Source organism: Nannospalax galili, unplaced genomic scaffold (assembly GCF_000622305.1).
Source record: "Nannospalax galili isolate Female #2095 unplaced genomic scaffold, S.galili_v1.0 scaffold241, whole genome shotgun sequence".
Lineage (NCBI taxonomy): Eukaryota > Metazoa > Chordata > Mammalia > Rodentia > Spalacidae > Nannospalax > Nannospalax galili.
In genome coordinates this window covers 4,565,127-4,589,283 of record NW_008345602.1, presented here as the reverse complement: position 1 = coordinate 4,589,283, position 24,157 = coordinate 4,565,127, and the positions used below count along the sequence as shown (strand labels likewise).

The 24,157-nt window shown below is 42.1% G+C and overlaps 1 protein-coding gene across 1 annotated transcript in view; it reads left to right on the top strand.

Moving 5' to 3' along the window:
* Dmrt1 (doublesex and mab-3 related transcription factor 1) overlaps nucleotides 1-24,157 on the top strand; it is a 115,045-nt gene that overhangs the window by 1,908 nt on the left and 88,980 nt on the right. The window contains 1 exon segment of the mRNA XM_008841698.1: nucleotides 3,156-3,336. Coding sequence (XP_008839920.1) covers nucleotides 3,156-3,336 — 181 coding nt within the window.

Below are 24,157 nucleotides of genomic sequence, written 5' to 3'. Positions count from 1 at the left end.
GAAGTGGTGATTTTTTTTTTTAATAGCTTCAGCAACAGGCTAGTAAATTAGCATCTTAACGGAAATAGTTAAAGGTCTTTGGTATCCTTAAAGGATTTTTACAAGGCAATAATACACATTCTTTCCACCTAAAAGTTGTTTCATCTTCTTAAGGCAGGTTATTTAAAAACGAAAAGCTACCAAAGAAATGTTTGCTAAAGATGTGCTACTTTTGATTAGGAACTTCTTTTGAAAGTGATTTAGATGAGACTGAACAGGACTGCACAAATGCTTAAAGATTATGTTCTTTCTATGGGCGTCAGGTTTTTAAAAATGTGCTTTGACTTACATATACTTTGGCTTCACATATTGAAAAGTTAAAGAAAATGTAGGTAGTTTTCTTTAGCTTCAAAGATGTTAGGTTTATCCACAATGAATGAAAATAACATACTGGCTTATAACTTTAAAATGCATCACAATGGTACTAACAAAAATAAGGACTTCTAAATTAAGCTTGCAGATAAAAATATTAGGATCACTTAGTAGTTAGATTATGTGTTTAGTGTGGAGTATCGTTGGAGGGAATTTCCTCAAATATAATAAAGTACTTATTTTAGTGGAGAGGCTAATTTTGAATCACCTTGATACGGGGGCTAATTTTGAGGAGGCTGTTTGCTGAGTTAAAGATGAAAGTAACTCAAAATTAATTGTAAAATGGGATAGTAGGACTTTTCATGCCAGGAGACTTTTGCTATGCTAGATGAATCCTTAAAAATCCAAACAGCTGCTTTTTAAAATCACTTGTAATTTGAAATCGATATTAAATATAATCTAAAATAATTGCATTTTTAGTCACCTGCTACCTGTTTCCTTGTTTAAATAACAGTTTCCTAAAATACACTGAAAGGTTTTGAAACTGAGTTTATGGCATAGCTTTAAACTGAGAATTTGGGGTATGCCTGGGGCATGGGGTTTGCCTAGGTATGCCTTGGTAAACTTTTAGAGCTTTCCTCATCTCCTTTTCCTCCTCCCCCTTTTCCCAGGCCTTAGGCTTATTTCATCTTAGATGACCAGTTACTTATTAGGTCTACTATTTTAAGTTTGAGGATGCCTTTGATGATAAATAAAATTAATTTCCAAATTAACAAGTTTGGACTATAGTTTTTAAAAAGCAATACATAGATTGTAGTTGTGGGTTTTAAAATATTCTGGGCAGGGTGCATCTGTGGCAGGCAGAAGCCAATTTTGTGTAGCTAATTCTCTCTTTGCACCTTTATTTGGGTTCCAGATATTGAACTCAGGTTGACAAGCTTGCTGTAAAGTGCCTTTACCTGCTGACCCATCTTGCTGGCCCAGATGTCTGGTGTGTGTGTATATGTGTATGCATTTTTTCTTTTTTTCCCACTTCAGCACTGGGTATTGAACCTAGGGCTTCATACATGAAATTATGTACCACTGAGCTATACTACCAGCCCATGGAGTCAAGTTTTTGATTTATCAATTGATTTTTTCCTCTTTTTTTCTTTTTGAGTCAGAGTCTCCCTGTAGCCTCAACTGGCTTGAAACTTAGACCAGGCTGGCCTCGATCTCACAGAGATCCACCTGCCTCTGCCTCCTGAGTGCTGGAACTAAAGGTGTGCACCACCATGCTCGGCAACTTTTCCTGTTTTGTTTTTTTAAAATAATTATTATGTGTATGAGTGTATTGCGCCTGTATGTCTGTAAGCGCATCTGTGTCATGAAATGCCCAAGGAGGTCAGAAGAGGGCGTTGGATTCCCCGAAACTGGAGTTGAGAATGGTTGTTAGTCCCAGGGAATCAAACCCAGGTCTTATGCAAGAGCTGCAAGTACTCTTAACTGCTGAGCCATCTCTCCAGCCCCTTGACCTTTCCTCTTGACTTTGGGCCTCTGAGGTATTGCAGCTTGACTTGTCTCATCTTACCCTCATCAATGGTCAATTTCAGTAGAAAGTCTTTTTTTGCTGTTGTTACATGTAGTAAACAAAAAACACAATTTCTTTTCTTAAGCCTTTTTTTTTTTTTCCCCTTCCAACTTTTAACGTTGCTATTTAAAAGACAAGTTAAAGAAGGGCTTGGTTCTTTCCTGTTCCAATTTTGGCTCTCCTTCCCTCCTGCCTCACCTGGATCCTCCACCACTTCCAGTCCCTTTGCCACTGCTCCTCCACTTTTTTGAGGGTTTCCTAAGCAGTCTCTGAGAGGGAGTCCACTCTGTTCCAGATTGTTCTGCCCTTTCCTCTTGCCTTTTCAAATCCTACTCCTCTCATTCATCACTGGCTGTGATGACTCCTGCTTGCTGATGCTTATATTTTAAAAACTCTCTCCACCCTGCTCTTCCCCTCTCCCGTCTTCTCTCTCCCTCTATCCCTGCCCCCCTCCCTCTCTCAGACAGGGTCTTGCTGTGTAGTCCGGCCTCCCAAGTGCCGGGATTACAAGCATATGCCACAATGACTGGCTACCTTTTCAAGATATTTTTCATCTAAATTTCTTGCATGCCCCAATTTTTTTTATTAATTTTTTTTCATTTTATGTGTGTGTGTGTGTGTGTGTGTATGTGTGTGTGTATTGGGTGTGTGTGTATTGGGTGTATGTATGGAAGTGTACCTGTGTTGTGCAGTGCCCTGGGAGGAGAGAAGAGGGCGTCAGATCCTCTGGAACTGGAGTTATGGACAGTTAGTTAGCTGCCATGTGGGTGCTGGGATTCGAACCTGGGTCTTCTGCAAGAACAGCCAGTGCTCTTAACTGCTGAGCCATCTCTTCAGCCTGGCCTTAACTTCTTCTACAGGCTTCTTGTTTTGCACATTTTGACTTGGATTGAAGTTGCTTGCTTATGTGTGTCTTTTTTCTCCTTCTAAATGGTAAGGGACTTGGGTCTAATGTAATCTTACTGTGTCATCTTCCCAGTACAATGTTTTTTTACATATTTGTGCAAGGAAGGCATGAATAATCCAGTTCCTTCTAGTCCATCAGAGCCTTTTCTTGAAATCATTGTACGGTATTTCCAGCTCTGCAGATTGTAATTACCTAGGAGGCCAGATAAAAAAGGGGAAAAAGGAATGAGAGTTGCTCAGACCTCACCCACAGATCTGTGAGATTTTGCAAAATTTTGCTGGTGACTGTACTGTGCTGGAAGATGATTTTACTGTCTTGTGCTTCTAGGTGGCCCTGAGAAGGCAGCAGGCCCAGGAGGAGGAACTGGGCATCAGCCACCCTATCCCACTGCCCAGCGCAGCCGAATTGCTTGTCAAGAGAGAGAATAATGTCCACAGCCCATGCCTCATGACCGAGAGCAGCTCCCCACAGCCTCCATCGGCCAGTGCCCCAACCCCTGTTGCCTCAGGTAACCTCGGGGGCCTGGGTTCCCACTGGGACCAGTGTAAGGCAGGAAGAAGGGTTGCAGTCAGCCACATAAATAGTCTTAGGACCATCCTGAGCTCCACACATTATTTAGATCCTCCAGGAATTTCTTGAAAGTCTGCCTCTACAAGTCTGCTCTTGGCTGCCTCCCAAGTTGACTGTGGCTTCCAGAGGAAAGCTTCAACGGTGTTGCTGTCCTGCTCATGAGTGTCCAGAGTCAGAGTCACAGGATATCAGGGAGAAGTGAAATTGTTCATATTTCATCTCAGTCCACCCCTCCATGTTTGGCTCCTGTTGAGTGGGGACTCAAGGGTCCTGTTTCCTGGAACTGGGCATCCATTCTTCTAGCAAGGATTACATCCCTTTGGGAAAGGGTCTGAGAAGGCCAAGTCCTGGATTTCACATTTGAATGTGGGTGGGAACAAGAAGGCACGTGTGCTGGCTTGCATTCTCCCCTCAGGACTGAGTGCATTTCCAGAGGCTGTGTATACAGGAGTTCAACTCACTTCCTTCCCAGAGTCACTGTGAGGGAAGAGGTAGCAATTATAGGATGCTTGAAAACTAAGGGTTAGTTAGGAAGCTAGTTGACTGACCACGTTGACTGAATTAGGAAGTCTATTAAACTGTTTATTTATTTGGGTTCTTTTGAGGAGACATGGCCTCCCTGTAGCCCCAGCTGGCTTGGAACTCACTAGGCTGGCTTGTTCTCACAGAGGTCTATGTGCCCGCCTTTACCTACAAAATGCTGGGACTAAAGGCATGTGCCACTGTGCCCAGCTGAATGAACTAGGAAGTCTAAATCAGCCCATCTGCTTTCAGAATTCCATGAATTCACTGTGGTGGGTCTCTAAATCTGGAGCACTACAGTGGATGGGAGCTCACTGTGACAAGTAGCCCCCAGCCATACGTGATTATTTAAGTTTAAAACGATTTTCGTGAAATAAAATGAGAGCATTTGGTTTCTCTAGTGCACTAGCCACATTCAAGCATGCAGTCACCACACAGAACCAAGGGCTACCATGATGAATGGATGCATTTTCGTTCTCCAGAAACTTGATGGTGCCATTTTGGGATGCATGGCCATTGAGAAACCTAGTAGTGATCTGTGGTATTTCAGTTTTCTGGGAATTAAATACAGTAGTGTCCCCTTATCTGATAGGTTTCAAGACCCCAAGGAATGTCTGAGGCACACTTACATACATAGGTATACACAACACACACACATGCACGTATAGGCATACACATACAGACACACTGTACATCAACATACCTGTGACAAAGATTAGTTTGTAAATTAGGTAGTGAAAGATACTATTAATAGCCAGGGTAATTCTCAGACTATACCATAATAAATTTCTTTAGAACTTGTAGATTATTTGTTTCTACAGTTTTCCCTTTAATATTTCTGGACCATTCTTGACCTCAAGTAAGTGAAATCCTGCTGTATGCATAATAACATCACGGCATATCTTTAGGGGTTACCCTGGCTTCAATGAAAGCCAGCTTTGGAACAGGTACCACCTTAACTAAGCTTTCGTGAATCACTGTTTGCTGAACTTAACCACTGGGATAAAATTATTCAACCACATGTGAGTAGCTGTGCAACTTTAGAAAAGTTGTTCAAGCTCTCTGGGCTTTATGTTTCACATCTCAAAAATGAGAGGGTTCCTGAGGGGCAGAGAATATCTTCCCATGAGTCCTGGCCGTTGGAAAGGAGAATGTAGGCATGTATCAAAAAAGAAAGTGTCTGTGTGTCTGTTGCTGTAGATATTGTAATTAATAAAGGGAAAAGTACTGATGTCCCACAACTTAAGATGGAACTACATCCTGATAAACTCAAGACAAACTGAAGATTTCATAGGTTAAAATGGATTTAACACACTTAGCCAGTGATCACAGTTTGGCTACACTATAGTGCTGAATACTGGTGGTAGGCTCTGACTGTGTGGCTGTTTGGGAGCTGTCCATGCGTCTGCCTAGAGTTTCAGAAGATCATTCTAAATATCAGTAGCTTAGGAAAAGATAAAGATTCAGTATCTAGTTTCTACGGAAAAGGTACCCCTTTCATTCCAGTTTTAGAACCAGCATAAAGTAAAAAATCATAAGCAGAACCAATACTCTTTGATTTTTTTTCCCCCCATGGGGTTGTTGGCTCACAGTATGTACTTAGGATGTTTCCAAACTTGACTCTTCATAGGCAAAGGAAGTTCTGGCAGGGTATGTCAGAGTGGTGGTGGGCAAAGTTACAGGAAAGAGCCACAGAGGAGCAAGAGAGGAGGGTTGGGGTGAGGGAGGATGTAACCTTGACCCCTGGTCTGCCTGAGAGTTGACAAACCTTGAGGTCCTGTTGCTATCTTGAAACAGGAAGAATGTCTGGGCCAATGCATGCTCTGCTCATTCCCTGAGGAGATAAGTGGGTCAGGCTTGTCCTGGAAGCTCACTCTGCTTCTCAGAGGAAGACACCAGCCAGCTAGGTCTGCAGGCAGGGACTCGATGGTCCTCTTCACAGGACTGATTTCCAGATCTCCACATGGGAATTGATAATTTTCAGACTGAGTCTGGATATTAGCAGCAGGGAAATGGAGATGCCAGTAGAATTTTAACTATATGAGAGAGAGACAGAGACAGAGAGAGAGACACAGAGAGAGACACAGAGAGACACTTGGGGGGGGGAAGACACTGAGTCTAGGCTGACAGACTGAGTCTTGAAGCTTTTATGGAAGCCAACTTCTTAGCTTGCTTCTACCAAACACATAGCTTATATTAAGGTTTCAGAGACTTATTTGAAATAACATTTACCTTTTGCAGGTAAATGATGAATATGGGGCTGGTGAGATGGATCTCTGGTTAAAAGGGCTTGCTGTGCAAGTCTGATGATGTGAGTTTGATTCCTGAACCCACAATAGAAGGAGAGAATTGACTGCTGAAAGCTGTCCTCTTACTGCTATACACATACTAGTGTACATGTACACCTCCCAATAATAAATTTTAAAAATTTAAATGGTCAGTATTTATAGTAGAGTATAAAACATTCAATAAGGAACTAAGGCGATGACTCAATGAGTAAAGTGCTTGCTACACAAGCATGAAGGCCTAATAATAAAAGCCCTTTGTGGCAGTGTGTGCTTGTAAAGCCCAGTGCTGGGACAGGGGAGAAACAGGTGATTCTTGGGGCTTCCTGGCCAGCCAGCTTAACTGAAACAGCAAACTCCAGATTCAGGAAGAGACCCTGTCTCAGAAAATAAAGTGGCGAGTCTGGAGAGGGAGAGGGGTTAAGAGTACTTGCTATTCTTGCAGAAGAACTGGGTTTCTTTCCCAGCACCCACATCAGGTGGCTCACAACCGTCTGTAACTCCAGTTCCCGGGGATCTGACGCCTTCTGCCCTTCTCCGGCATCAGGCATGCACATGATGCACATATATGAATAGAGACAAAACACTCATACACATATTGCAAATAAATCTTTAAAAAAATAAATAAAATGAGGAGCAGCAAAAAAAGACACTCGACATTGACTTCTGACTTATACACACATACACACACAGAAGCAAATATACCTGCACACACGTGTACATACATATCACACACAGTTACGCTTGTACAGACACAAACACAAACCAAAATGTTTTCAGTGAAAGATCATTTTTCTTCTAGTCCAGCCTGCAGTTCCCACGTCGCCTATGAAAACTTGCTGCATGTAAAAGCTTCTGTCCCTTTTCATATACCTGAATACATACAGACAGCTTGAAACTCTTAAATATTTATTTTGTTTTAATTATTATTTCCTTTTTAATTATGTGTGTGTGGGGGTATGTGCATGTGAGTGCAATGGCCCCCTGAGGCCAGAAGTGTCAGATTGCCCTGCATCCGGAGTTATAGGCAGTTGTGAGCTGCCCCACGTGAGCGCTGGAAAGAGTCCTGAGTTCTTTCCATCCCAGCTTAGAATTATTTTTTTTGGCGGGGAGAGTGAACAGGATCTGCCAGTTCCAGCTGGCCTGGAACTCACTATGTAGACCAGGCTAGCCATGATTTCACAGAGATCCGCCTGCCTCTGCCTCCTGAGTGCTGTGACTAAGGCATGTGCCACCTTGCCTGGCTTCAGCTTAGAATTCTTTATTTTTATTTTTTAAATTTTTAAAAAATATTTTATTTATTATTTTTATATGTGTATGAGTGTATCGCCTGCATGTATGTCAGTGCACCCACGTTGTGCAATGCTGCGGAGATCAGAAGAGGGCTTCGGATTCCCCTGGAACTGGAGTTAGGGATGGTTCATAGCTGCCATGTGGGTGTTGGGAATTGAACCTAAGTCCTCTGCAAGAGCAGGCAGTGCTCTTAACTGCTGAGCCATCTCTCCAGCCCCCTCCTTTTAAAAAACTTTATATATATTTTAAAATTTTACGTGTATGCATGCATTGCCTGCATGTAGGTAAGTGCACCTGTGTCATGCAATGCCCGTGGAGGACAGAAGAGGCTGTCAGATCCCTTGGAACTGGAGTTACAGTTTGTTAGCTGCCATATAGGTGCTGGGAATCGAACCCAGGTCTTCTGCAAGAACAACCAGTGTTCTTAACCGCTGAACCATCTCTCCAGCCCCTCAGCTTAGAATTCTTAAAGGCCTAGGATTCTGTTCAGATGTGGAAGGGCTGAGTTGGAAGTGACATAGTGACAGATGAAGGTGGTAGATGTGGTCCTGGCACAGAAAAACCTGTCAGCCTGGCTCTCCTGGGGCCTGGGCTAACCTCTTGATAATAACTGCTGCCTATTGGTCTCTTGACCAATCACTTGGTAAAACGAAGTAGATTTTTTTTTTTTTTTTGTCCTTGAAGCTACGTGGTTATCTTTTTGGCTCCTTAAAATGCCAAAAGTGAGAATGAGAAATGCTTAAGAATTATTGTTGAGACTTTCAGCTGAGTTTTAAGGACACTTCAAACAAAACTGGATTTATCAGGCTGTGCTTCTTTTATTGAGGACCTGAGGCCTCTGAGCATCATAATGTACATCGAAGATGGTCTCTGCAGTTTTTAGTCAAGGACTAAAACTAACCAGAGAAGCTTTTTTAAAAAAGGGCATTAAGATTATAAAATAATAGCCTTTTGAATAAATTCTCTGTTTAGTGCTGGTTGCTATGCCAGCAGGACCTGATGGTGATAGGTACATTGCTCATTAGCATTTTGGGGCACATAGGAAAAACAATGAACATTTTTTGGCTATAAAGGACAGTGACAAATAGCAATTTTAGAAAATTGAATTTTTTCCAAAAGCTTTCAGCCGGCTTTTGTTTGCTTTCTGTTTTTCTTTAACCTCCCGTGTCCATGGAATACCGTTTCCCTCAGTGTTTCTGCTGAATTCCGATACCTCCTTGCCAGTCCTTTTCTGCACAGCAGCTGTCAGATGAAGGGCTGCATTGTAGCGTACTGGGTTCTGCATGCATGGCCTTTGTGAGGACCTGAATGTTATCTTCTGGGCCCTCCCTTCTGGAGCATCCTGGACTTCCATCCACACACTCACCCTCCCCCAGATCAAGCTCAGGCCTACTGCCTGGGGCTTTCCCTGGCAACTCTTGCCTGTGCAGAGCCCAGTGGCCGGGGTTCGTTCCCCTTCCCGTTTGGTCACTGGGTCCGTGCCTAACAGTGGAGCGGTGTCCCTTGGATCTCTCTTCAGCAGTATTTCATTTGGAGAGCACACAGCAGACATGAACTGCGGCAGTGTGAAAATGAAGGTGTGTTCCTACACAGTTTTTACCAGTAAGCAGTAAGGTTGATGACATAGCAATCGAAGACATGGACTATTTACAATTTTAGAGAGAGAAGCTTTTTGAAAGAGCAGTTTTAGGCTTGCAGCAAGATGGAGGGGATGGTACAGAGTTGTCATTTATCCTGTGGCCCTTCAACTACGTAGCTTCCCCTATCATAATAGTGGCTTCTTCATCCCCTTAGGTCCATGGTACACCTTCAGGCTCACTCTTGGTACCATTACATTTTATAGAGGCCAAGAAATGTTAATGGCATGTATACATCATTATAATATGGAGTAAATTACTATTGTCCTAAACCCTCAGCTGTGAGGTCTTATAAATTGAAAATAACTTCAGGTTTATTTATTTTTATTTTTTTATGTGTATGAGTGTTTTGCCTGCATGTATATAAGTGTACTACATGTATGCAGTGCCCTTGGAGATCAGAAGGGGGCATCAGATCTCCTGGAACTGGAGTTACGAATGGTTGTTAGATTCCATATGGGTACTGGGAACCAAACTTGAGTCCTCTGCATGAGCTGCCAAGTGCTCTTAACTACTGAGCCATCTCTCTAGCCCCAGCATTTCAGGTTTTTTTGTTGTTGTTGGTTTCTTTTGTTTTTGTTTTTTGTCTTTTTGAGACAGGGTCTCTCTGTAGCCCTAGCTGGCCTGGAACTCACTACGTAGACCAGGCTGGTGTTGAACTCACAGAGATGTGCCTGCCTCTCCCTCCCTGGTGCTGGGATTAAAGGCATACGCTACCATGTCTGGCCCATTTTAGTTTCTATGTGCTGTTTTTCAACTTTGTAAGGAAGGAAGCATTTCATTCAAACGAACGGAAAAGCATTTTACCCAAGTTGGATTAGGAATTTATCTTTAAAGTTTATCTAGAACCATGAAAAGAAAAGAGTTTAAGGTCACAAGTACATTTTAAAATTATTTTTATTTTGTGTGTATGAGTGTATTGCCTGTATGTAGCTAGGTGTACCCATGTTGTGCAGTGCCTGCAGAGGTAAGAAGAGGGTGTTGGATCCCCTGGAACTGGAATTACAGACAGTTGTTAGCTGCCATGTGGGTGCTGGGAATCAAACCAGGGTCCTCAGCAACAGCAGCCAGTGCTCTTAACTGCTAAGCCATCTCGCCAGCCCCACAGTTACATTTTATAACAGCATATAAAGTACATAAAAACGTTTGATTGGTTTACACCTGTATTTGTGCAAAGAAAAAAGCTTAAGGGCAAGGTTTACATTCATTTATTTTATCTCTCAATGCCCAGTGATGGTCTTTAATTTTTGTGAAGTGATTCAATAAATGGTTGTTAAATTTGAAGGTTTTTTTTTTTCAAACACAAGTGATTGGGAAACCATTGATTTTTCAGTATGCAGCTGTATATTACTTAAGTATGTCTCATTTTTAAAAATGATTAAAAGCTCAAATAAGGGCTAGTGAGGTGGCTCAGTAGGTTAAGAACCTGAGTTTGATCCCCAGAGCCCACATGGTGGAAAGAGAACAGATTCCTACAGGTGTCTTCTGACTTCTTCATGCGTGCGTGCATGCAGCACACACACACACACACACACACACGCACACACACACACCACACACACACACACACAAATTACTTTGAATATTTTACATTTACTGTGTGTGCATGCACCTGTGTGTGGAGACAGGAGTCTACACTGGGTGTCTTCCTTAGTCACTCTCCACCTTAGTTTATGAGACAGTTTTTACAGTACCTGAAGCTCACCAGTTTGGCTAGCCTAGCTGGCCAGAGAGCTTCCAGGGAGCTGCCTGTCCGTAGTTGCAGCAGTGCAATTACAGATTACACCATACCTGGTTTCTTCATGGGTGCTGGGGATCTGAAGTAAGGTGTTTATGCTTGCACAGCAAGCATTTTGCCAACTGTTATTTTTATTCTTGTTACTCTGATAAAATACCCTGACAAAAAGCAATTTAGGGGAGAAAGGGTTCATTTTAGCTTACCATTTCAGGTTGTAGTCGATGACTTTGAGGACGTCACACACAGTGACAGGGTCTTGAAACAGCTGGTCACATCATATCCACAGTCAAGAGCAGAGAGAGAATAAATGCATACATACTTACTTGCTTGTTTGTACTAAGCTCAGTAATCTCCACTCTACTTTTCCCCATCTCTCCATTCTTACACCATTCAGGACCACCTGCCTAGGGAATGGTGCTGCTTACTGTGGGCTGAATCTTATCACTCCAGCTACTTCATTAAGACAATCCCCCACAGACCAACCCAATGTAAACAATTCCTCACTGAGACTCTCTTCCAGGTAATTCTAGGTTGTGCAAAGTTGATAATTAAAGCTAACCGTCATGTCAGTTGAACCATTTCCCAGCCCCTCAAATTCATTTCTTTTTTATTTATTTTTACCTTATGAGTGTTTTGCATATATATATATATATATATATATATATACTTATGTCATGAAAAGTCCCTGGAGGACAGAAGTGTACCTTGGATCCCCTGGAACTGGAGTTAAAGTAAGGATGGTTGCTAGCCATCGTGTGGGTGCTGGGAACCAAACCCAGATCGTCTGCAAGAGCAGCCAGAGCTCTTTAAACACTAAGCTATCTCTCTAACCTGCAAATTAATATCTTTTTTGTTTTCTTTTGTTTTTTATCTTTTTGAGACAGGGTCTCCCTGTAGCCCCAGCCGGCCTGGAACTCACTATGTAGACCAGGCTGGCCTTGAATTCATAGAGATCCGCCTGCCTCTGCCTCCCTGGTGCTGGGATTAAAGGTGTGCGCCACCACACCTGGCACAAATTAATATCTTAATAGTGTAAGATAAAATCCATGTGTCATATAATTCACCTCTTTAAAGTGTACAATTCACTTTTAGGTAAATTCATAGGGATGTGCAGTAATCACCAGAATTTAGCTTTGGAATTTTTTTTTTTTTTTTGTCTTTTTGAGACAGGGTCTCCCTGTAGCCCCAGAGCTGATCTGAACTCACTATGTAGACCAGGCTGGCCTTGAACTCAGAGATCCACCTGCCTTTGCCTACCGAGTGCTGGGACTAAAGGCGTGCACCACCACACCTGGCTTGGAGTATTTTTGTCTCCTTTTCTAAAAGAAACTATTAGTGGTTACTTCCCAGTCGTTCCCTACCCCAGCTCTAGGTATCCCCTAATTTGTTTCTGTCTCTACAGATTGGCCTGATTTGGACATTTCATATGCTTAAATAGGATGCATGACCTTTTATGTCTTTCACTCATGTTTGCCTGATGTTTGCAAGGCTGGTCCATGTTGTAGCATGGATTTATTGTTCTTTTTATTACAAAAATTACACTAGTTATTAGTTTAATTATTAAAATTACAAAATTATATTACTATTACATTGTATGGAATACCACAGTTTGGTTTTCTGTGCATCAGTTGATGGACATCTGGGTTGCTAACCCTTTTAGTCTTTCTGAGCAATGCTGCTGTGAGCATTTAAGTACTCAAGTTTTATGTAAATGTGTGTCATTCTCTTGTTATATATTCCTGAGTCTTCTGGTAACTGTGCCTAATATTTGAGGAATTACCAGACTTTTCCATAGAGGTGAACTATTTTATATTCCCACCAACAGTGGGTGAGAAATTCAGAAAAATCAAGTTTGTCTCCTTAAAGAAATAAACTAGGTCTGGTGATATGGGCCTGTAATCTCAGCAACTCGTAGTGGGGTGGGGGATGAGGTAGGAAGATTGGGAGTTCAAGGCCAGGCTGGGTAATTTAGTGAGACCTCGCGTCTGCTGTGCTTCATGCCATTATTAGGTCCTAGAAAATCCAGAACCACCTCTCCATGTCAAGATCTTTGCCTTAATGACATGTGCTAAGTCCTTCTTGGCACAGGAGCTAACATCCTCAAAGGACTGAAGACTCAAAATTTCCTGCCAAAAGCTGGTCATATTGTTGGTGGCTTTTTATGGGTGATGATGCTAGGTACTGTCCTCAGGCAGCACAGTCTTAAAGCTCTCACTGTAAGACACTTGTGGAATGTCAAAGACTCCTCTGTGTCATCAGTTTCCCTCACCTGTTCCAGGTGTCTCCCTGCTCACCCCTCAAATTCTGCGTCTCTTTAGTCTTGTGAATGCCTTTTTCCTTGCTGTTTATTAACACTTTTTTCTTACTTTTATAGGAAACCACACTGCATTTAAGCTATGCTACTTTGACTTTTTGTAAAGTTTTTCTGTGTACAGTGTGTGATGTCTGTGTGTGTGTGAGTGTAGCATGTGTCATGGAGCACATACTGTGGCATGAGTGTGGATGTTAGAGGACAACCTCGGGCATTGATCCTTGCCATCCACCTTGTTTGAGGTAGGGTCTCTTGTTGTTTACCCCATATGTGTTATGCTAGCTTGCCCTTGATCTTCTGAGGGCTCTCTTGCCTTTGCCTCCCATCTCACTGGAGAAGCACCTGGATAACATTGTGTTACAGTGTCCAGCTTTATGTGGGTTCTGGTGATCTCACTCAGGCCCTCGGGCTTTCACACAATGAGCCATCTCCCCAATCCCACATGAACTATTTTTTTCTTACTGTGCAACCATCACGACCATCCATCTCCAGGACTTAACAAACTGAAACCCTGTTCTCATAAGCAGTAGCCCCCTGCTCCCCTCATTAGCTAACCATTGACAGCCCCTTGTGCCTGCTCTGCTTCCTTCCAAGTTCCACAGCCTTTTAAATCATCTGTAGACTCAGATGTGTTAAGATACCTTTGGTCCCTGCCAGCATCCTTCCTTTCTTCCTCCCTCCCTCTCTGTCTCTTCTCCTAGGCCCCAGACTTTTAGTGTCACCGCCTTCTCTTTGTTTCCCCTGTGGATCTGCTCTAGCTATGTATTCCTCTCCTCTGGAGGAGTGGAGCCTCCAGAGTGTCTCAAAGAACAGACTTGTGGGGCTACGAGGGAATGTGAACTAACACCTCATGCAGCGTTGTGGCAGATGATCTGGACTCTGAGCCTGGGTGTGCCTTAGTTATATCATAAAGGAAGGGCAGTAGGGTAAGGGAATATCTGTGGCCTTCCTGGCTCTAGTTGCTAGTTCTGATTCTTAATTTATTAGAGATCCTTTTGTGGTTTCCATAAACAATGATGCAAAGGCATTTCTGCCTCAGCCTGAGGCATCTGCTTTTCAATTGATAAAAAAAATTCAATTCACAGGACCTTTTTCATTCCTTTGCTAAAATTCATATAAATATTGATTGCTGTTGCTGAACACTTTACAATTCAAACCAAGTTTATACTGGTTTCTTATGTCTGTAGGCCGATTTCATACTGATAATCTAGTCTTAGTTTAAATATCACTGAACATGCTTTCCAGAAAAAAAAATGGATAAGAGACTTTTAAAGTAGACTGTAAATAGCTGGCTTGTTGTCAAAAGAAAATATTGATTCAGTGTTATAGTAATAGCAGATTTTCTGATGTTTATTGGCAGAAAGAACTCTTAGATATTGCTTTGGCCAGCCAAATGTCAGCTCAATTCAGTGTGCACTAACAGATGACTTTCAGTATTGATTTCCATACTTACTCCCTCTTTTTGTGCTTCCCCTTAACTCTGATCTCAAGGTTTTGGGGGTTTGTCTAAAATACACAGGAGATCAGATTAAATTTGTCAAACACCAATAGCTGTTTGCAGAACTGAATTGAATTCTTGCCTGCTGATGAGTCTGCTGTCTGAGCAGAGTCCCTCTCTTCTCCCTTTCCTTCTTTAAATAATCACATTTTATCTTATTTTACAAATACTCATCATGGAAATGTATTGGGCCAGACTATATTTGAGGTATATAATCTATAGCAGTGCATAAAACATTCATCTCTCATTTATCTTGTTTCTTTGGGGTGTGGAGATATTTGATACACACGTACATAAATAAACAAGATATTTTCATGATGTGTTGTGAAGAAAAATAAAATGATAGGGTGGATGTGATGGATGCTGTGGTGGCTGTTTCAAATGGGGTGCCCAGGGAAAGAAGGCCTCTCTAAGGAAAATTAATTGAAGCCAGTCCTGGACGGTAAGCAGCCATTCCAGTCAGGGTCTGGGGAAAGACTTCCAGATGAGGAGGCAGCAAGGTGAAACTGCTTACAGGTGGCAGTGTCTGCAGTGCTGTGAACAAGGTGACATCAGTGGGCCTGCATCATCCTGAGCTTTGTAGGCCAAGCGGGGAGGTTGGGATTTTATTAGAGTGCCATAGAAAATCACTGGAGTGTTAAAGCAGTGAGCGTGTGGCGTGATTTACTTCCTTCTAAGATCTCTGTTGCTGTGTGGGGTATGGATGGAAGGAGCCAAGTGGGAGCAGAGATTGATGGGAAGGCTGCTTGTTGCTCTCTTCACGCCCAGATGGTGGAGGGGAGCTGCCTGGACAGGTGGTGGGCGTAGAGATGGGAAGTAGGCAAGGGACAAGAGGTCTATTTTGGAGGTAAGGTCTCCTGTCATTTTGGTAGATGTTGCTAGTGACACTCCCTTCTGACAGTGGCTACCACGGCTACTCCAGAATGAAGTCTTGATGGGGCTTTGTCCGTCTGAAAAGGTGAAGAGTTGTGTTTCAGCATGGTCAGCAGAATGATAGCCTCCCAGGTCCTAGCACTCAGAGGTAGTTGGGGAACACAAGTTAGAGGCCTGGCTGAGTTACATAGATCCCATCTCTGAAAAAGGAAAAAGTACAGATCCTAGTCCCTGGGTCCTGTGAGGGCAGTACCTCACATGTGAAGAGGGACTTGCAGGTGACATTAAGGCAAAGCTCTCAAGATGGAGAGACAATCCTGGATTTTCTGGTATCTGATGGCATAAATCCTTAAGAGTAGAGCGCTTTCTTGGCTGCCATGTAAAGCAGATGATGCAGGAGACTTTCCACATTTGAGAGATGTGATCTGAGATGTTAGTTTTTGGAGATGAAGGAAGCTTGATCTCCTACTTCATGGAAGGCAGTAGGCCCCAGAGGCTTGGAACATCCCTTGGCTGACAGCCAGCAAGGAAGCAGGGCCTTAGAACCCCAAACAGAACTAAACCTGAACAGAGAAACATATGCCCCGAGCCCCCCAAGGGAGCACACTGCCTTGCCAGCTCTTGGAAGGAAACCTGCTTCAGTCTTTGGATTCACAGAGATGCATGCAAAATAAAAACTTTATGTAGTTTAAGTCATGAGATTTGTTTGTTTTTACAAGCAGTGAAGCAGCTTGTGTGTTTCTTATTTTTTTGTTTTTTTTTGTTTTTTTTTGAGACAGGGTCTCCCTGTAGCCCCAGCTGTCCTGGAACTCACTATGTAGACCAGGCTGGCCTTGAACTCATAGAGATCTGCCTGCCTCTGCCTCCCAAGTGCTAGGACTATAAGCGTGCGCCACCATGCCCAGCTTCTTTCTTTTTTTTTAATGGAGATTTTTGCTACTCTGAAAGAGGTAACCCCTAAAATCTTTTAGGGATTAGATAAGAGCCCCCAAATACTTTTGACATTTTTGGCCTTTGGAACAGAGTATGTTGCTAAGAGGCCCAAGGACATTTTGATTTTTAGCCAAGAAACTGGCTTGGGTTGTTTTACTCTGTCTAGCCAATTCCTACCTTCTATTCTTATCATACCATCCCTTGAAGAGGTTACCCAAATTCCCAATAGGGAATTGGGATGTAGACCACTCTGACTTCCCATGCTGAACAGGCATGCAGGGTGAGGCAATTGGGGTACCCCTTCAGTGGATCTATCTAAAAGAGTAATTAGCATTACAAGTTCTAGACAGGGAACTAGAAAAAAGTCAGAACAGGGCAATTTTCAAATGTTCATATGCAAGTCCATTGGAATTTCTTGATGAGAGCTTCCAAAAGCATCCCTCTATTGGGTTCCTCCTCATTTTTCTTTTGTCTGTCAAGGCTGGACTCAAGAGTGATGGACTCAGGACTTATTTTCAGGGACTTTCATAGCTGTTTGAGTGGCTAGAATCAGTGTCGGTTCCCTCTCAAAGGCTTCTAGATGGGGGAGAAAACAAATTTAGCCATCATTTTAGAACAATAGTGGGTTGTTTCCCTTAGCTACAGGTGGGCACTACAGTATTGCAGACCAAGATTTGAAGTCTTATATCTGAGCAGCAGTTTGTGATTAGAAACAAAATCATTAATGTGAAATAATTGTCTAAATAATATTTCATATGGACTTAAGTCTAATGTCTGGGAAGTATAATCCCTTGAACTCTTAAAGAAATGTGCTCATCACTTTAATCTTTGGTTATACTTTCCTTTTGGGTGTTTAAGAACATTCAGTTGGCCCAAATAAACCAATTTATTTTTACTCTTAAGGTTGTTTGAGGATTTGTTCCTCAGAGGTCACATGGGCTTGGGAGGAGCCCCTGGCTCCTTTCTTTTACCAGTTCCATCTATGTGAAGATCAGTCAAAAGGTCCTGCTTGACTGTGGCTGGCTTCACTTGGGAGCATGGAGGAAAGGTTTCCTCTGTGTTGACCCTCCTCTTTGTAGTCTGAACACTGGTTCAAGTCCATCTGGTGGGGTCCCTCTGCCCTGATTAGTATAGGCCCCAAAGTATGGCTGTTAAACATCCAAGAATGTTAGTTCCAGCAGTCTGGTACTTTAATTACCGTGTGCTATGTAGATAAAGCTTGGCAAAAACCAAACGCTCTCAGATAAACCTTGACTAGACATATATTTTGTTCCTTAAACTAGTTGACTAAATTATGACCATAGACATTTATATTATGTGTATTATTTTTGTCTCATCCTTTATATATCATATCAAACTTACACAGACCTTCATCACTTGCTTAGGCTTTCTTGTTCTTTTCTATTTTAGAAAATAACATCTTTTGCATTCTCATTTTCTTTTTTAATACTTATGAGACATAATAACATTAACAAATAAATTAACTCACTAGATTTTTGACACTGTGCTACATACCCAAAAAACTAATATAGTTTATAATCTATACCCTTTGTTATTGAGGTTCAGCATTTATATGCTTAAGTACTATTTGGATTTTTTTTTTTCAGTGAACCATTCGTGACTGTCCTTCACCCCTTTCTCCTTTGAATCTTCCCTCTCAGCATCTGTGAGTTTCCTTTTGGTTACAATAACTGACCCCATGTGATAGGAGTTGTAGTGTTCCCAATTACTTGGTGTTTTATACCATGATACTCTGCTAAGACTGGCCCTAGACAGTGCAGAATAGAGTCAGGAGGAGCCACAGGACCAAGCACTCTGGAGGGCAGGCAGGACCAGAAGGTAGAGTTCTTTTAATTCTCACTAGGCCATTATCCAGCCAGTATAAATGATCCAAGAGTAGCTAGAACGCTGTTTTCTTTGTATTTTTTCAAGTTGGACTCCTCAGTTCAGTTTTAGCCATAGCATATTTCAAGTTAAGATAAAGCTGTCAATGGCTGAGTCATTTCACAGCCATGGTCTAGAAGTTTCAGTGCTATTATTGGTATATAATAAACTGGTATGGTCAGGACTGAGGAATAAGCAGATACACAGTCATGTCTCAATAGCCCCAAGGATTGGTTTTGTCCCCACCCCTACCCGATATAAACTCCTAGGAGACTCAAGTCCCTTGTAGCAAATTACATACTTCATGTTAAAACCCAATACATTATGTTAGTTATTTTTCTATTGCTGTGATAAATACACTGACCAAATCAATTTAAGGAAGGAAGGGTTTATTTTGGCTCACAGTTTGAGGTTATAGTCCATGATGGTGGGGAACTTGGAGAGGCTGAACTTGGTATACATATCTATGGTATCCATTGAGAAGGTGCCTGTTTACCTGGTGATGCCATATTTTTGTTTAGTTTTAGGGGTTTTCCTTTTATCATTTTTAAATCTGTTTATTTGGAAATAAACTGTGAGATTTTTCATTGGGGCAAATAAAGCAACAGGGGTCTCAACAGTGCTATTCAGCTAACGGAGTGCTACTGAATGCAGGAAACAGGCCCTGAATTAATAAGTAGAAGTAGTGTATGGAACATGTAGTTCCTCATTAACAAGAGTGGACTTTCCCCCAGCATCCTGTCCCAGGGGTTGCTACCTCACAGTGCACAGTGTCCACTTGGTGAAGGCCCTGTTCATTCCTTGTTCACCTTCTCCATATTCTTCGAGCCAGTATTCATAGTACCAGGAGCTTCAGGAAGCCAGTCACATTGCAGCCATTACATTCAGTCAAGAAACAGCCAGAGATGCCTCTGTCAGCTCACTTTCTCCTTTTTATACAGTCCAGGACCCCAGCACATAGAAATGGTGCTCCATGCAATAGGCGTGTCTTCCCACCTCAATTAGCCTAATAAGGATAATCCCCCCCAGGCATGCTCAAAGGCCCACGGTCTTTAGGTGATTCTAGATCTCATAGGTCCGCCATCTTCCTGGTGATTCTAGAGCTTATCAAGTTGACAATTGAGAACAATCATCACATACATCCTCTTAAGCACTTCAGACCACTTCTAGATGACTCAAGGACTGATACTGTGTAATTGCTATGTAAATCATTGTGTTAATGGGATGAGGTGTAGAATGGTGGGAGTGCTTGCCTCGCATAGACAAGGGCTTGGATTCAATACCTAGTACTATAAGAAAGAAGTTATTATACTATATTGTTTAGGGAATGATAACAAGAAAAAACCCTGTACATGTGTAGTCCAGAGGCAGCTTTCAGAGGCCTAACCACGATAGCACATAAGGAAGATTTGAGGCAAGCAGCGTGTGAACTATGAGCGGTAGAGAGAAGTAAGATCTGAAGTGGAGGAAGCTTGAGCAGGATATGACTGCTCATCACCGTCAGTGTGGATTCAACATGGGTCAAATTTTACTTTTTGGAGATTCAGAGAATTTTAAAAATAATATATTTGAATTGTGGTTGGTTGAATTCTTGGCTGCAGATCCTGAAAAGGGGGTGGGGGTGGGGTACCTGACTTTACTGCCTGGTCACATAATCTGGTTAATAGAGATGTTAACCTTATTCTTACCAGTATTGCCATGTAGTCAGTCAACTGTTTTTAAAGTCATTTTACTATTTACATTGATGTGGAAGGAGTGTTGTCATCAGTGATGCATGGCAGTGCTGGGCTCCTCTCTGAGAAGAGCATATAGTGATAGGTGCTTCACTAAGGTCTTGAAGATTGAATATATTTGGAAAAATACTTTTGTTTTTATTTTGATAACTATATCTGGAGAGGAAGCTCTATCGTTGATAGTATCTAAGATATGATTCTATAAGCCTCCTCACCCCTGCCTGATTAGGAAGCCCATTTCATCATTTGTATGTCCATTTCTTTGTTTAATTGATAAAATAACATTTCCTGGAATTGTAAGCCTACTTACCTTTTCCCACAAGATACTTAAAAATACAGTTTTTCATCAAATGAAAGATAGCTATGAAAACGTTTTTTTTGCAGGCTATAATGAAGTTTAAAAATCAAGTCCTGGAACTCACATTTCAGATGCTCTTGTGATGAATGGATGAACGAGCCTGGGTGTGGTCTACCCTCTAGCCATAAACTGACTTTTGTAAAACGGAGGCTGCATGCGAAATACCAGTCATATGCCTAGATAAGAATTTATAATGCATGTTTCCCTACACCTCATTGAGGTCTCCCAGAGACCCAGTGTCACACTCAATCACACCAACAATAGTAAACCCTCACATTAGAATGTAAGTCAGCATCCCCTTTCCTTTCATGGCCTTGCCTTTCTTTGTTGACTCTGCTGATGGATGAGTTTAGGTTAGCCATCTTTTATTCTTTCTAAAGGCAGAAAAGAGTGTTACAGAACTATCTAAGGCTTAGACTCCGAGGTTTGGAGTTCCCTTCAGCGTAGCAGGTGATGCACCCTCGGTATCTCGCTCCCCTCCGAAGGGACAGAAGGTACACATTAGAACACGCCCCTGAGATTAAGACACAGGAGCTGCCACATAGATGTGCCGGGGACAAGGGACAGCATCACCATCAGGAAGAAACAGGGAAAGACTGAACTGGGTGTGCCTCACCGTTGTCCACTGAGAAAGGGGCTGTCTGCCTAGTGATGCCCTATTTTTGTTGAGTTTTAGGAGTTTTCCTTTTGTCACTTCCAAACTTATGTTTATTTGGAAATAAACAGTGTGAGATTTTTTCATTAGGGATAAATAAAGCAACAGGGGTCTCAGCAGTGCTGTTCAGCTAATGGACTGGTACACATGCAGGAGACAGGCCCTGAATTAACAAGTAGAAGTAGTACATAGAGCACGCAATTCCTCATCAGCAAGAGTGGACCTTCCCCCAGCATCCTGTCCCGCAGCATCCTGTCTGCGAGGAGTTGCTACCTCTCAGAGCCCAGCATCCACTTGGTGAGGGCGCTCTCCATTCCCTTATCATCCTTTCCTCTGTTATCTTTGAGATGGAATTATGAGTTATTGGAGAAAAGGAGTAAGAGGCACATCAAAGAATATTTTGTGGCTTTGAATAAGAGGCCGTACTGGTTTGGGGCTGTTGGTTTTGGGTGTGCTGGCTTCATCATGAAGCACCTGGGTTTGTTTTTTTTACTAAAAGCTGTAGATAAACTAGAGAGAATCCAGGGGAAGGGCAACAAAAATGATGTATGACTTAGAGAGAAGGGGAGAACAACACTCTATTAATATTTGAAAGGTAATATAAAAGAGGGAGAGAGATTATTTACAGCTGTGGAGAGAACTTTGACAGGAACCGAAGGCTTGCATCTAGGAGCAGGGGAAAATTGAATAGGGTTGAGAAAAAAAACACACACACAAAAACCCAAAGCATAAGAAGTGTGATTAAACAAAGAAATGTAATTCTCATACTAGCTTTTGTTGCCAGGAACTGGAATGGCAGAAATAAGTGATGGTTCTCAAACTGAGGACCCACACAGTGTGACTCATGCTTTAATTCTGTGCATTTCAATCTTTGCTTCTTAAGTGTGCACTTTAATTTCCCTCTTCTGTGTTAGGCTTTCGGAGGTGTTAGTAATAAGTCTAACATGACTAGCTCTCCTTTACTGAATGTCTACCTTTTGGCAGGAATTTCTTAGCTGCTTTGTTATTTATATTTTCATTTAAGCTTCACGTCAACTCTGTAAAATAAGAGCTATTTTTTCCACTTACAAGGAAATTGAGATTCAATAACTTGTGCAAGATGGTACGTACATTGAGTGACAGGATTGGGGATCACATCACGGTATGTGACTCAACCAGTGCTCAGGTCCTGTGCTAGCTCCATGTCCTGGGTCACTGTGGTCACAAAGTTATTGGGATCCACTGGGTGACCAGAGAAACAATTTGTATCCAAGTGCAGGGGGAAATAAAATAGTTGGCGTCCAGGGCTGCCTTCATCCCACTTCTCTTTTCCTTTGAGAGATATTTTCTCAGTGTTAGGTTATGGATATATTAATTGTCTTGTTCTGTCAGTTCAGTTATTCCATTGGCTTTTGGCCATCCTATTAAAGTGCTCTGTACACTCTCATTTAGGAAAGGAATATTTTATCCGGCAGCCGTTGTCCTGTATCTCCCATGCCAGTGTGATGGGCACCTTTTGTTGTGTTCTGCCTTCTGGTCCTGCTTCCTGCTGTTGTCACTTTCTGGCGTAGGGTGTCCCTATACCCACGCAAGATAGGCAGAAAAGTAAAAGGCTGCGGAGCTGGGCTTATAGCTCAATGGTGAGGTATGTACTTAACGTGAGTTCAGTCTCCAGCTCCCAAAACAAAAGGAGCTGAGCATCTGGGTTCTTTACAATCACTGCAAGAAGTTACTAAAGTTGGAATCCAAAGGCCTAGGCATTAATGCAGACTCCAGCTACTGTTACATCCTCTTGTGTACCAGACACCTTCCTGTGCTCCAGCAGGCTCCTCCTCCTTTCAGCCTCCAGGGTTACTGTGCATAGCATGGAAAGAATGCTTGTAAATTGAATTTTTAAATTTCAGAGTGTGATGTAAGTGAAGGAAGCAGAGACTCAAAGTTAGCATCACTTGGATTCACAGGTCCAGGGACAGCTGCTCTTGGTAAACACTGGATATAGTTAGTAATGGTTGAGACTTTGGAGAAGGTTGTCATTATTCAAGAGGGCAGTTCCTAATCAAACTCATTGGCTCATCAAAAAGAAGGGGGGCTAATTGGGAAGGGACAGGGAATCATCAGGAGTGGGAGGGGGGACACACAAGAGGGCAATAAGACAATAGGACTTTAATATGTTATATACATGTCTGAAAAACGAGAGGGTGGTGTCTGATGGGTTGTTTTGTTTAAGAGATGGAGTCTTGCTATGTCACCCAGGCTGTCCACGGCTGGCCTCAAGTTTCCGTGCTCCAACAGTTCTCCTGCCCAGCCTCCCAGATAACTGAGATGATAGACATGTGCCACCATGCCCAGCTCAGTCATCAGATTTTTATTAAAGACAATGCTGATATGTTTCAAAGATATTTACACCACAAACTCTTCCTTACCCTTAGCTCTGAGGGCACACAGTGAAGACCACTGCCAGGATGAGGTGGAATCTGAAATGTGGCTGAAGTCTTGTTGGTGGCTTTCATTGAAAGTTTTTTTTTTTTTTCCTCTTGTCTTCCTCCTTTTAGAGCTATGTGCCTTTTATAAAATAAAGAGCTTTTTGTTTTCTTTCCCTGTGAGTTGCATGCAGTAGTGGTTTCTAGTGAATTCCACACTAAAGTCATTCCTAGATTACTTTCGAGGTAAACTGTAATGCTTTGCCTCTGGCCGTATTTCTCCCAAGGTCTCCTGTCTCAGCTACTTGTAAGGCTACTCCTCCCCTCTCTTGTTCTCTTTGATCTTTTATAATTGGCTTAAAACTCTCCATATTTAATCTCAGTGACTTTGTTTCTCCTCCCTAGTTCTGCTTTCTCAGTTCCTGAGAATTTAATAATCTGTTTCTTACCATTTTCTCTTTTTTTTTTTATGGTGTCATATTTTTTGTGGCTCTGTTAATCCTTTTCTCCGTGTCTGCTCATTTTCTTTATTTTCGCTGTTAATGCAGGTCTGCATAGGGTCTGCATTTTGGCTTCTTTTTAAAATATTTTATTTTTTATTTTTATTTTATGTGTATGAGTGTATTGTCTGCATGTATGT